Source organism: Tenebrio molitor, chromosome 8 (assembly GCF_963966145.1).
Source record: "Tenebrio molitor chromosome 8, icTenMoli1.1, whole genome shotgun sequence".
Taxonomy (NCBI): domain Eukaryota; kingdom Metazoa; phylum Arthropoda; class Insecta; order Coleoptera; family Tenebrionidae; genus Tenebrio; species Tenebrio molitor.
This window is the reverse complement of record NC_091053.1, coordinates 15,536,897-15,550,591: the sequence shown is the minus strand read 5'-3', so window position 1 is coordinate 15,550,591 and position 13,695 is coordinate 15,536,897. Positions and strand designations below refer to the sequence as shown.

The following is a 13,695-nucleotide window of genomic DNA, read 5'->3' as shown; positions in this document are numbered from 1 at the left end:
TATTGTGCAGGCAACCTAATATACACCACTCACTGTCATTTTTATTTGATATTTCTCTATTTATCGAAGCTAATGATCTACTTTATTTATAAACAATGAAACACTCTAATGGAGTAAAAATGTTTATTAAATATATTTGTTGTTCAACTTCTATTTTTAAAACATGAAATTTTGCCCTGAATGAAATGACACAACCCAGAAGTACACCTCGGTCCACACGAAACGCCAATTCCTCATGTACGACTGGTTGCAGCTACTAAAATCTACTAAAACAGACGAGTTTGACGTTTGACAATAAAATCGTAGACGAAGTAATTTGAAATTTTACTTTTAAATTTTGCTTGGAATCGGCGAAAAATACGAAGTAGACTTGTACCCGTGAGGGTGCCCACTGCTGCCAGCACCATCTACAAAAGAGCAACAATAATTCTACGTTATATTTTGAGTATCAAGTGGTACCGTCATTTTGACTGAAAGACATCAGTACTAAGGCTTCACGAGAGTCATTGTCGATCGATCGAGGCACACTTTTGCAGAACTTGTGCCAACAGGCTTCGATACATATCCAAAAGAAGATAAACACCAAAATGACAAATATAACAATTGACCTGCAAGAGCTTGTTTAGGGTTGTGTCAACGTGAACAGAATGTAAAGTGGATTACACGTTTATGTACCAATCACAGCAGCCGTTTTTACAACAGTACGAATTGTAACAATAGACAGTGGTGTAGGTGTAGTTGGTAGCACTGTAAGGGTCATCTTGTGGTTCGTTTCTTACCAAGCAGACTCTGGGTTGGGATTTGTGCGACGAGTGGGCCTGAAATAAAACCAAAGAATGAAGGATCACGAACGTGCAAAACTCACCAAAATGTGAACAGGCTGGAACAACAAATCAAAGCCAAAGAGCAACATCCTGGCCAGGATTGTCATCGTTCAATTTTAACAGATTGGGAAATTGCGTTTTAATTAAATCGTATCGACGCGGGGAAGGCGCCAGAGTGGCGTCGCAGCAAAGCAAACAGCAACAGAGGTTGGTTTGCTAAAACGAGAGCGTAAAAATAAAAGTAATTAAATCTGGTCGAAGTGCAAAGACAAATCTTACCATAATTTTGAACAACTTTAAATTGGTCTTGCTATCACACTAGAATTCACAATTGACAGGTTCGCTGTTTTCTACATGATTCACAGCTAGTCGGAGATGCGTCTCGGGGATGAAACCATCTGAGGGTTGAAACGAGATGAATCGGCGCGCATGCGGGGGTGGCGTTGGAAGAAAAGTATCGAAATGTGGGGGATGAAAATGTGCGACAGATGAGATAACTCATCAAATTTGACAATGTTAGGGTGGCGTGAAAAATCTGTTAGGAGTTAAAAAAACAAGAACTGGTCCTGTCTACTTTTAATAATTTGCCATTGAGAGTTATTTAACGATTTCCATAAAGAATCGATGTGCACTAAATACGAAATTTCATTGGTCATTTAGCGAATTCTCTTTTACTTTTAGTTATCCACGCGTTTGTTTAACTACTTCAAACACCTCTTCCATTGATCCGCCTGAGTAGGGCTTTATTTTTACGTTTCTGATAAATCGAAGGACACTCGGACTATTTTGGTTCGATCACAAACCAAAGTGTAGTTTTAAAAAAGATTGATTTGTGGTAACAACGGAGAAAATAAATGCGGAAACGAAATTAAAAAACACAAAAGGCAACGGAAATGACGTTTTGTTATGTCAAAGCTGTCACTTTTAATATAAGAAAATTTAATTTATACAGAATGAGCTACTGATATTTTCGACACTTGTATACAAGGTAAATTAATTAAATTAAAACATGAGCCCCACTGTTTTACACTTTGCTGTCACTTTAAAAGAAAAACAATGGTACCAACTTAAATGTTCTTGCAATAACGGAACTATTTTTCTTCTGCTATCGACTCGAGGTTTCCGCTTTTGTGTATTTGTCATTTAGCGAATTCTCTTTTACTTTTACTCGTATTTATCCACCTTTTCCATTCGGTTCTTTTCGTTTTTTTGTTATTTATTTTTTACGATTGATGAAACTATTTCCCTACTTTTAAAGGTTTTTAAAAAATACATTGTAATTTTTTGCAAATATGTAGAATATGACAGAGCTGTCAAATGGCGATCATCAGTAAATTGCGTTCGTCGAATGTTGTCACCCAGTAGATGTCATCATTTTCTACTCCTAGCCTCACTTGTTAAATGGTTCAATACCTCGAAAAACTATTGGTGATTTCGGCTACCGTTGGGAGCACCACTGTTGAGATTTCTTCTTCTTTATCAGCAATTCTTTTACATAATCTTCTTTCTTTTCACTCGTTTACACAGTCTTAATTATTTTCTATTTTCATTTTCTCACATTCTCCCTACTTTCATATCTACAGGATGTCTCAGCTAAGACTTTCGAGTCTAATATCTGGGTTATTTGCCAACGGAATTTTATGAAATTTAAAATGCAGATTTTTGTACAGCCTTTAAAGTCTGTCAAAATTGGGCGCGCTTTATTAGAAACATCAAATTGTGAAAATTTATTGAAAATACTTTAAAAATAGACTACAGCGGCAGAAATTTCAATATTGTTGAAAAAGGAAAAAAAATGTTGCCTATGGAGAGTGTCGTAAGAACTTCAATGACAGTTCGTTTTCTCGTGGAACACTGTCCAAATGTAGGTTTTACAAAATGTAAGGTTAAGAGAGTCGTCAATTTATTTGAAGACGCAGGAAGCGTACGTGAACTAAATTACCTTGCTAAAATATCCCGATCGTGTTTTAGTCCTTTATGGAAGAATTAAAGCATCCAGTATAATAAATTACGTCCAAATGTTGTCTTTAACTTTGTAAGTGTTCGTAAGGTTAGCAAGATAAACGTCAAATATGTCACCTGCGCTTCTGCGAAAAGGGATGACCAAAATTCTGCAAAATTGCGCGTTTGTTTCATACGCGTCTACGTTTTTGCATTTGTAGCCACGTTTAACACAGTTTTTTGCTTTTTTCTTGCAAACCAGACGTCTTTCAAAGACGAGTTTTTCCCTACAGCATTTTTTATTGACGATCAATTTTTTATGTAAATCTTAATTGATTCAACATTTTAAAAAGGCATGTAAAAATTACGTTTTCAAGACTTGGGTGATTGCATTAATGGGATTTTATTCTTCACCGTCTAAAATATCTGCATTTTAAATTTCACAAAAATCCGCGGGAAAATAACTGAGTTATTAGGCTCGAAAGTCTTAGCTGAGACACCCTGTATAATCTGTTTCAAAATCAAAAATACTCGAACACTGCATTCTACCTCAAAAATACAACCGACAACGTCGCCAACTTTTGTTTTTAGTGTATTTGTTTGTAACTTTGCAAGAAAAAAGAGGGGTTATGAAAGAAAACTGCCGACAATCGTTAATGCATCGTGTTTTTTTATTCTCATTGTATTATTTCACTCAAAATGTACAGTGGCCGGCAAAAAAAGTTAACCATCATTTATGTGTCAGTGTCATTAAAGCATTAATTACACATTTGGATTTTGATGTGACAAACCGAATGTCAAATTTTAGCGGAAGGCCAACTTTAAAAAATGAAACTTATCCTCCTAGGGATTTCTTTTTTTCTGCCAACATAATTCAAGAGGTAGTGTTTTTTTTATTTTGAAGCAGATTATACACTTTTTTTAATTTGGCTCAAAAAATCATTCTTTTGTTTAATTCCATATTATTTATTAAGCGATCCTACATATTTAAAAATTTTATTATCAAAAAATGACATTTTGGCACAATTTACCCCCACTACATATTTTAAGACTCGCCCCCCCCCTCTCTTCTCCATCCGTGTAATTTATTGTCAAAAATTCCTCCCTCTACTCCATCCTCCATCTATTCTCTCGTGGCCTCCTCGTACGTGGGCACTCTGTCGTCTTCACTCAGCTGGGGAAAATACAGCGCCACATTGTACGCCGGTGGCGGCGTCACCACCTGTCCGTCCCCGGTTTGACTCCCCCTCGTGGCACCTGCAACCCTGACAGTGAAAACCGCGTCGGACTTTTCCCTTCAACAGTTACTGGAATGGTTGAAGGTCGCTAATGTGATCATGGTGGCGTTGGACGCCGTGACGCTCTCACTGACGTCTCGACAGCACCGCTCCCAACACTTGTTCAAACAGGCGATTGCGAACAGAGCGATCACCAAAGCAATCAAAACCAGAGGCCTGGAAGCGAAGAGGCGGTGACAGAACTAGCAACGTTTCTTATTTATTACCAGTTGTACCAAGGGGCTGAACAGCAACCGGTGTCACAGCACCAGGTGTGGGACGAGCAGTAGACCACGGTGCGGTTTGGGGGGAAGTTCTTGCGGTAGAGGTGGACGTTGGGGTCGATGAAACAAATCCTGTAGTGGGACTTGACCTGCAATTTATTTTTTCGGGAATAAAATTGTTTTCGAAAATTTATTTTTTTCTCGACGAGCTTACCGCAGGAAAGATGTACGCGAGGAAAATTAACAGTTTGGCGCCTCCGGCCCACATTGATTGGCAGTCGTTGGGGGTGTTTTGGGTCCATAAGAGGGGCTAAGGGCGCTGCAAGTCAGATACGACGATTTGTTGCAAACAGCGTGAAAAAATAAATAAGATGTGTTGAGCAGACGGATCGATTTGGATGCATCTGTTTGAAGGCGCCAGCTTGGCGCCAGCGTCGCTCATTTGTTTGAAAGCGAATTAAAAGATATCGTTTCGGCAGAAAGCAAATTGTCAGTGTTTGAGTAAGCAGAAATTTCTGAGCTGGGCTTGATTGGAAGGAAAAGAAATCGGTTTGAATCTTACCCCCATGATGACGACTTTCCCTGACAAGCTCGGAGTTTTGTGTGAGGTTTTGTACAGGGAAAGCGTCTGCTTTGGTCTCTTCGCAAATTGGGAAAATGTGGACGAAGGGTGAAGAAATCTGAAAGTGGCACGGGAAATACGAAAATTGCTAAATTCAATTACGGAATTTGAACGGGGGAAAATGTTTATTTATTGTACAGTGTAGAGTGTGCGCATGACACTGTCAACTGTCCAATTTGCAGATGTCGCACAGGTTGTTGCGATCTTTTCTCAACACTCACCCTTTTCTATCTCGTCACATTTCGGTCCATTTTAAAATCTGACAGTTGATGTCGCTTTTGCCATACGAGAGATTGTTCAAAATCGAAAAACGATGTTTGAATTCGAGCTTAGAACGATTTGTGAACATTTTTTTTTTTTGCTTTAAAATGGTGTAAAAAAGACCGATGCCTCTTCCACAGTGACTCTGGAAAAAGCCGGTCCCGCCTCTCGATGCACGTGGTCTCCAAGATCATCGTCTTTTTATCCAGCTCGTTTTTACGGAGCCGCAGTCTTTTTTGTAGAGAGAAAAGGGAGGAGTGAACGAAACCATCACCTATAGAGCGTGAACGAAAGTGGGCGGAGGCGGAATTTCGGTGGAAGTCACCTATTTATCATTGGTCGACCAATTAGCGGGCAGTGGCGCGAAAATGACTCCAAATGACTCTCCAATAATCAATAAAAGATTACAAACACCAAGACGTTTAAATTTGAAATGTATGTCAGCTGCAATAATGAGAATAAAACAAATGCAAATAGGTGCAATTCACGGTCTTGCCAATTTCGAGTAAATTTTTTTATTGTCAACTCAAACAGTAATTGTTGCTCACGCGATTTAACCGGCCTGTTGAAAAGTGTAGTTTGGGTGATTCCCGCAGAGCGCTAGTAAACAGACGCTTTTTGGGGATATTATTTATCTAAAGTTTTTGTCACCGAGAATATTTCTTGTTCAAATGACATTTTGAATTTGAAGTAAAAAAACTCCTTGTTATTTCCTGCTCTGAAATTAAATTCGTGAATTTTTTCCTTATTGTACGTTGTTTTTGTGTTTAGTTTTGTTATTGTTCTGTGTTATATTGCGCATTGATTATTATTGTTAGTTATGTAGATTATTGACTTGATAAATAAGTTAATGGGGGGATTTGTTTTCTTTGTATTGTCTATTTTCTTTCTGTCAGCTTTTATACCATTTAAAAAATAAATTCAGTATTACCAACTCAAACAGTCCTTTTTGATCACCTCGTATAATTTAAAAAATAAATAATTTTTTGTACTCAACCTCAAAATCGGTATTTCCCGGTTGTCCTCGAAGTGCGGAAACAACGATTTCCCGCGCGCGATGTTTTTTGCTTTGCAGCAGAAACTAGGGGAAGTTGCATTGTAAGGATTGGTGTTTAAATAATGAGGTAGACAAACTCCCTGCGGTCGTGCTGCAAACAAAGTGCTCACGCGGGAAACTTTTCTTCCCGCATAAATACGTTAGGCAAATAACTAAAACATTTAAAATAACAAATTTTTTAACCTATTTTACTATTGGGTTGGTAGCACTTTCCATGCCGATAACTCGAAGACTTTTTTCTTTTAGTGACTCATCAATGTACAGTCGCGAGCAATAAATTTTGATCGTCAAGGTCATCCTTTGACGCAATCGAAAATGCACCATTGTAAAACAGTCGTAAATATCATAACCTATCATCATCTTGTCTGACATTAATTGTCATTTTTTTCTCAATTTTTTGACACTTTGTTGACGTGGGCATAATCAGGCAGGGAAATTTTTAAATTTATGACAATCTAACCAAATTTTATAATGACCAAAATTTATTGCTCGCGACAGTATGTGGGTTTTATGCTGTTCCAAGTTTTCCTTTTGTTCATTTCCATTTTTTGTATTTTTATTTTAGTTAATGGTCAATTTAAAATCGACAGTTTTTTCCAGAATCAAACAAAAAATTTTCGAACATTATTTTATTGTTTTGTATTTTTTTTAAATTTGATTTTATCACTTCTCTATCTCTTTCCAAACCTCCTTGCTTTCCACCTTGTTCGCATATCAAAGATTCACCAAACCGCAATTTACTTCGAAGATCCTACTCACAACGACACGGTCGAATTTTGATCTATGGGAAATGAAAAGTTAGACCATTTTTTTATTCCACAACGTCCTAGGTTATTTTTAAATTTTTTGTTGACAAATTTATTTCCATTCACAGCATTATGTTGAATTCAAAAGCACATGTGTCAGGTTGGCAGAACCAAATTGTTGTGTCAGTTGTACCAACTTGCACCGGCTTGAATTTCTACATCGAATCATAGGGATATTTATTGTTTAACCAACGTAAGTTGAATCTAATCTGACACGTTTTTAACTTTTTTTTTTGCGAACTGTTATAACCAGTTTTTGCTCTATGTTTTCTTTGACACCAACTTCTTGTTCCATATTTAAAAAAATCAATTAAAACATCAACTCAACCATTTTATTAATAAACATAATAGAAAACAGCAAAATAAATCTGTGCAATTAACACTTAAGTGACAATAATTCCTGAGAAAATAATATTAATAAAGTACATTTCATTGCATTAAGAACTGGGTTTGTGTCCCTTTAACTAATATATCCCCAGATATTTTATTTCTTATCTCTACCTCCAAAAACGCCAAACTCTTGCCAGTTTTGACCACATTGGCATCAATCAATATCTCATCTCCTACCTTTGCACCCTTTAAGTAACTAAAACAACACATTACACAATGACACTTTATAAATCTTTTTTCACCTGATATGTATATCCACAGAGACACCTGGCTTACCAAGCTTCGACATCAAGGCATATGTTGAAATGCAGTCGAGTAAAGTGGCAGACATCCCCCCATGCAAACCCCCCATTGGATTGGTGTGACTCTCTTCAACCTTCAACTCAGCTGTACACTTTCCCTCACCTACCGACAGTATATTCACCTACAAGAAAAACTTTTTACTGCAAGTCTTTTGTGCATTGATCCATACCGTTTCCAGAACCTTGTCAAAAGTTTTGGTATTTTTTAAAAACTTCACGAGGTTCGGTGCCTCTATCGTCACTTTACTCGCCATTTCTTGTCGTTTATGCAGTGCATTTACATAAATTTACGTAATCATATCGGGACGTTTTAACCTCAACCTTGTACTAAGTACAGTACAGGGTTCATCACGTAACGAGTCTAATTTAGCTGAGAGTCCCATTTTTTTTGTAAAACTTCTCAATTAGTGTTAAATTTTAAGTCGATTTTATAATTGGAATTTCTAACCTCAAATTTAAACTTCAGTTGATGCCAAGCTGTCAACTGTCAAAATTGACAGTACCGGAGCGACGAAATTTGGACCCGAAAATGAGATTTCATATAAATGTTCATCAAGTGAGCTGTGCATGTGCAAAAGCACCTTTAATTTAGTCACATTTACAAGGAGATTAAAAATAAGAGGAGGGAAAGCCAGTTTGAAAAAGTGATGCCACCCGCCAAATCGTGGAGAGCCATAAAAGATGGTTGGTGGGGATGTTACCAGTGGCGTATCGTCCACTGTAAAAGCACAGATGCATTTTTGATTTATTGTAATTTGTAACATAAAGTACATAGAAAAAGTTAACAAAAATAAAAGAAGTAAATTCATAATTCAGAAAAAACTATAAGTACATTACGGGGCGCACTGGTTCATTTGTTGTAAGATAAAAACGCTTAACACCTTGTTGGGGGGTTAAAGGAACGCCACTGGCGCCAAAGCGATGCGCCGTTCAAGAACGTTCACGGTAATAAAAGGTTGCTGTAGAAGGAACGATTGGCTGATTGGCATCACTTTCAATGCATTACCAGCATACATCCAGCATAGGGCGCCTTTCCTCCTCTTATTTTAACCTCCTTGCACATTTATGACAGATTCGTTATACCGTGTGAGCAATAAGTACTGATTGAGTTGGCAATAAATTCTGGTGATTTTTGGTGACTTTTATGTCATGTTCCAACGAGAAAACCATTTTATTAATAAAAGATTACAAAAACCAAGACGTTTAAATTTGAAATGTATACCAGGTGTCAATATTGTCAATAAAACAAACCGAAATAGGTACAATTCACAGTCTTGAAAATTTTATGTAAATTTTTTTTTTTGCCAACTGTAACAGTTATTGTTGCTCACCCTGTAGTTTATCTCCAATAAATCTTTATTTGGTGAAAATACAAAGATAAAAGCAAATAAGAATTAGTGAATTACTTTAATTTAATTTGTACTCAATTTTGACTCTAAAATCATGTCTAAATATATTTTCCGCATTTTTATACTTTAGAAGCGCCTAGAGCGCCCGTACTGTGGCGCCCTCATCGGCGAAAATTGGCTCTTTCTCGGAAACATTTTCGTAATGCTTTTTTAATGAAATGAACAGGCCGGTTATTATACATCAGCAGGTCGTGCTTTAACTTAATCAGTAAAAAAATGTAACAGTGCTTTTGAAATCAACAATGCCGAAACGGACAACAAAACTAAAAAATTATAATCAAGGTTAGCGCAGGATAAGCAATTTTGAAAGTCGAAGTAACTTTCATACCACGACCTGCTGTATTATAACCTGTTCATTTCATGAAAAATGTTTCCGAGAAAGAGCCAATTTCTGCCGATGAGGGCGCCACACACCGGGCGCTTTTAAAGGATAAAAATGCGGAAAAATAGGTTTAGACATGATTTTCGAGTTAAGATTGAGTACATTAAGTTCATATTGTGTTTCTGATACAATAATGAATACAATTGTATTTTTGATTTTAAATTCGAATGTCATTTGAACGAGAAAAATTCTTGGTGACAAAAACTTAAGTTGAATAATATCCCCAAATGCGCTCGTATACTAGCGCTCTGCGGGGATCACTCAAACTACACTTTTGAACAGGCCGGTTGTAATACAGCAGGTCGTGTTTCATACTAACAGAAAATCAGATTTTCAGGGCTTGCTTCGATGCACATTTATATGAAATTGAGTATGTGTCAAAATTGCAAGTCGCAAGTAAATTGTTATTTAGAGTTTGAATGTCACAATTACAGTAAAATATTGGTGATAGGTACCTAATATGTGTAGATAGATATCTATAAATTGAAAACTGTTTAAAATCGTACTTTACCAAAGTAAGAATCATTTCATTAATTAAGTCATTTTCTTCCAATATACAGTGTAATACTCCAGTTTGAATTCAAATTGCCGCCGCCGAAACAAACGCAAGAGGAACTATTTGTGTCTTTTGTTGTGCACTGTTAGCACAGTTAGTAGATTTTGATTGCGTACGGTTGGTACACGAAAGACGAGGGGACTCGATTTTCAGCTCTCGAAGTGAACGGTGGTGTTTGTTGAACCGTCGTTTTCATTGTTATTGTTTTAGTTGAAAATGTAGTTATTGCGGTTACGAATCTCGAGTCGTGCATTTTCTTGTGTATTGTCAATGTAATCAGGGCCGTACTCCGTAAACATTCACCAAACGCGGAGGAGACACGTGTTGGTCGATTACAGGTGCGAACCTCGTGTGTCGCCGACAGTTTGCGCGTTGTAATTCAGGTAGTATGATCCTAGCGACAACAGCAAGTAGTGTCCGCACACTTTAAGGAGAGCACGTTGAGTCATCCAAGTCTGTCCGTGAAGTTTTGTCCAGTGGCGTATCACTTGCGTTCAGAAATGGGGGCATACGTTTTTATTTGAATGATTGTTATAGGTACCGCTTTTATCAATACTAACCTCGCTCAAATAAAGAAAAAAAAATATTTGGTTCTGAAAAGAACTGATTTTAATGCAATAGAAAACAACCCTAAAATCAACGAAACGAACACTGGAAAAGCAGATCACGAATGAACGTACGCCTCTGACGCCGCATGGTCGGTAAGCGGTTCTACCTTCCCACCCTATAAATCGAAAAATGGACTCGACTAACGTAGTTGCGTCTGCCGCGCAACTTTATTGGTGTGTTCTCCTTAAAGTGTCTGTCCTCTAGTGTCTAGCAAGTATGTTATTTCGTTTTCTTATTCCGATAAGCTCGGGCGAATTAGGAATTGAGAGTGTGGGTAAATTCTTGAGGGAACGTCGCAGTAAAGTTATCAGGTAGTTAAAATCCGTTGGACGAGTCCATTTTCAGGGTAGGGCTAGGAAGGTAGGAACGGTTAACAGACCATATTGCGTCAGCGATTTAAATTGGGAAAACGGGAGTCCATTTAGGGAACGCCCATCCATTTGTCACAAGGAAAACCGGGGCACGTGTTTGGCCGAAATGAGGTTGTCGACCGACGCGTGGGGCAGAGTTACCACGTTGCAATGAAAAACGAGAGCCTGCCAAAAGAGCCGAACGTGGGGGGGGGGGGGGGGGGGCTTTGTCGTTCCCGCAGAGCCCCTTCATGACGCGTGATCTTGGCCGCAGAGTTTCTCGAACGCCTTGGTGGAATGCCTCTGTTTCATCATATATAGTCTTCGCAGTGGCGATCCGGAACATACGTGCTGGGACACTGCACCCATAACGAGTTAGGTGTCGCAGGGACTTGGACGATCCGACGTCACTAGAGTAGAAATTAGGAGACTGGGGGGCGAGAACTAGGTTAACTTCGCGATCGGAGACCGCGTGCTATCTTGAAGAGCTGAGAGTCCGAGGTCCGTAATATTCATTTAGGGAATTCGATTGTCTGTCATTGTAATCTAGAGTCTTGTTGCGCAATAGGATTATAGTGCGCCATCGTTTGTAGATTATTTTTGGGGGTTTTACTCATCCCATTTACGGTGTCTATTCATAATAACAACTATCATTTGTTTCACGGTGCCGCTTTGTTCTTGTATTACGAGTTTAGGTTCTGAACAACCGTTGTTATTTTATTGAAGTGAAACTTTTTTTGGGAGGGTCTTGAAATTCTGATCGGCAACCTTTTTGTGTGACGAAAAGTGGTGGGGGTAAACACTATTGGGTCGAGTGGAAGCAGTGTCTCTGTTTTTGTCACACTCACGGCATTTATCGATAATGTCCTCTCTTTGATTTGGAGGCTTAAAAATGAACAATGAGTTACGCATTTCGATATTGTTTATACTTGGGCCAACCAACAGATACAGGCTGTTTGATGAAAAACGCCTCAACCGCTAACTTTTTTATTTATGACCCGATTTCAATGAACAAAAAAAATCAAAGATATGGTTTTTCAAGCGCTACAAAACAGCCATAAAATATATTTTTTTTTGGCGTTATCTTCAATAGCTAACGATAGTCAACTTTTTTTTTTAAATAGACACATGTAGTTTTTTTGGGCTTGGTCTGGTAAGGTTTTTTTTTCTGAATCTAATGATGTATTGAAAGTAATCATTTGGTTCATAGCTGGCTGAAAAAAAATAAAACAATTTTTTGTGGTTCAGCTTATAAAATTTTTAAGAGTGCCGTGAAAAACAATCGGAATACAAAGTACGATGAATGTCATCTAAACGTCAGCTTAGAAATTTTCATCTGCTTTTTTAAACTTTTTTTATTTAAGTATAAAATAACATTGTCAGTCATGCAGGATAGCAGTCATTTGACTATTATTTTATATTCGAGTGTAATAAAAATCGTAATTAGTCAAAAACAAAAATTTAATGGAAAAAATAATAATTATTATTATTATTCATGTTTTCCAAGAAAATAATATTAAAACTCTTCAAGATTGCACCTGAAGATTTTCAAACTCACACTTGACATTTGTTGCTATTTGTATTCCAATTGTTTTTCACGGCACACTCGAAAATTTCTTAATAAGCTGAACCACAATTAAAAATTGTTTTATTTTTTTTTCAGTCAGCTATGGACCAAACGATAACTTTTAATGCACCATTAGATTCAGAAAAAAATACTTTACCAGACTAAGCCTAAAAAACTACATGTGTCCATTTAAAAAAAAAAAGTTGACTATCGATAGCTACTGAAAACAACGCCAAAAAATTAAAATTTTATGGCTGCTTCGTAGCGCATGAAAAACCATATCTTTGGTTTTTTTGTTCATTGAAATCGGATAATAAATAAAAAAGTTATGGGTTGAGGCGTTTTTTATCAAACAGCCTGTATAGTAATAAAACCGCCCCCTAGTGCCCGCGTATTTTAAATAGCAGCTTCCAATTGGCTTATTCAAAAAGTGCGCAAATTTTCGAAAGCCTGATGTACATCCACAAAAATTACTTGACGGCATCCGGCATCTCATTCGTTTTAACCTCGCTTCGGGAGTTTGACCACGTGTTTATGTTTGTTTGTTTTCCTCGGCGTTTTTCGATGTGTATTACAAAATAGTTTTTTTTTCAAGACTTTTGTTTCTCTATTTGAATGACAAAGGGCAGAGAACCTGCTTCATTGTGAAACAGGCTTCGGCGTATATCGTTCTACGCAACTAGGCCACATCCCCTTTTTTTTATTACTACATATAACTGTTGGTTGGCCCAAGTATAGTGTTATCGTTGTTTATAATTTATTTTCTTCATTAAAATATACAATTTTGTTGTGAATATGCTATTTAAAAGTGATTGATGAATAATTACAATGTTTCCCTGTAATACAAAAGTTTCACTTCTATCGTGCGTCTTTACGACACATTCTGTTTTTTTGTTGTATAGTTCCGTTCCGACAAAAAAAAAACAAAAAGAAAGGGAACTCTTACTTTCTACCCTCCTCAAGAGGTCGGTGCACAAATTTATTGTTATTAATTATGTGTTTTTCTTGGTATGTCATGTAAAGTCGCACCACCGAATTGTTTACTGTATCATGTGATCGGATTTTGTATCAATCAGCACTGTAGATGAAAACGAGATGTATTTATTTCTGTCTCAATA

The 13,695-nt window shown here is 37.2% G+C and overlaps 3 protein-coding genes across 5 annotated transcripts; all 3 read right to left on the bottom strand.

The window, feature by feature from the left end:
* Positions 1-109: 109 nt before the first annotated feature.
* On the bottom strand, positions 110-1,953 carry LOC138137134 (uncharacterized). Of its 3 annotated transcripts, none has more exons than XM_069056428.1 (6): positions 1,787-1,953; positions 1,104-1,222; positions 866-1,040; positions 664-818; positions 460-608; positions 110-407 (listed from the first exon to the last, which is right to left on the bottom strand). In XM_069056428.1, exons 3-6 carry the CDS (start codon positions 929-931, stop codon positions 331-333), a joined length of 447 nt encoding a protein of 148 aa, XP_068912529.1. In that variant the 5' UTR covers positions 932-1,040; positions 1,104-1,222; positions 1,787-1,953; the 3' UTR covers positions 110-330. The 3 variants fall into 3 exon arrangements, with proteins under 3 accessions (XP_068912529.1, XP_068912530.1, XP_068912531.1); XM_069056429.1 differs by lacking the exon at positions 1,787-1,953 and having other exon boundaries at positions 110-266; positions 329-407; positions 1,104-1,706; XM_069056430.1 differs by lacking the exon at positions 1,787-1,953 and having other exon boundaries at positions 110-263; positions 329-407; positions 1,104-1,706.
* A 1,757-nt stretch (positions 1,954-3,710) lies between these two features.
* LOC138137536 (uncharacterized) lies at positions 3,711-5,033 on the bottom strand. The gene is made up of 5 exons (XM_069056980.1): positions 4,829-5,033; positions 4,481-4,585; positions 4,270-4,415; positions 4,074-4,219; positions 3,711-4,022 (listed from the first exon to the last, which is right to left on the bottom strand). The coding sequence occupies exons 2-5, from the start codon at positions 4,532-4,534 to the stop codon at positions 3,889-3,891; spliced, it is 480 nt and encodes a 159-aa protein (XP_068913081.1). The 5' UTR covers positions 4,535-4,585; positions 4,829-5,033; the 3' UTR covers positions 3,711-3,888.
* Positions 5,034-7,322: 2,289 nt separating this feature from the next.
* Positions 7,323-8,192, bottom strand: LOC138137234 (acyl-coenzyme A thioesterase 13-like). The gene is made up of 3 exons (XM_069056544.1): positions 7,875-8,192; positions 7,645-7,826; positions 7,323-7,598 (listed from the first exon to the last, which is right to left on the bottom strand). Exons 1-3 carry the CDS (start codon positions 7,956-7,958, stop codon positions 7,442-7,444), a joined length of 423 nt encoding a protein of 140 aa, XP_068912645.1. The 5' UTR covers positions 7,959-8,192; the 3' UTR covers positions 7,323-7,441.
* Between the last annotated feature and the right edge of the window lie 5,503 nt (positions 8,193-13,695).

Coding starts and splice junctions, on each gene's coding strand:
- LOC138137536 (XM_069056980.1), bottom strand. CDS start 4,534: ATGTGGGCCGGAGGCGCCAAACTGTTAATTTTCCTCGCGTACATCTTT. Junction 4,416..4,480: donor TCGCGTACATCTTTCCTGCG/GTAAGCTCGTCG, acceptor AATAAATTGCAG/GTCAAGTCCCACTACAGGAT. Junction 4,220..4,269: donor TCAGCCCCTTGGTACAACTG/GTAATAAATAAG, acceptor CTTCGCTTCCAG/GCCTCTGGTTTTGATTGCTT.
- LOC138137234 (XM_069056544.1), bottom strand. CDS start 7,958: ATGGCGAGTAAAGTGACGATAGAGGCACCGAACCTCGTGAAGTTTTTA. Junction 7,827..7,874: donor TTGACAAGGTTCTGGAAACG/GTATGGATCAAT, acceptor TTTTTCTTGTAG/GTGAATATACTGTCGGTAGG. Junction 7,599..7,644: donor TCTGTGGATATACATATCAG/GTGAAAAAAGAT, acceptor GTGTTGTTTTAG/TTACTTAAAGGGTGCAAAGG.
- LOC138137134 (XM_069056428.1), bottom strand. CDS start 931: ATGACAATCCTGGCCAGGATGTTGCTCTTTGGCTTTGATTTGTTGTTC. Junction 819..865: donor TCCAGCCTGTTCACATTTTG/GTGAGTTTTGCA, acceptor GTTTTATTTCAG/GCCCACTCGTCGCACAAATC. Junction 609..663: donor TGTGATTGGTACATAAACGT/GTAATCCACTTT, acceptor AAGCTCTTGCAG/GTCAATTGTTATATTTGTCA.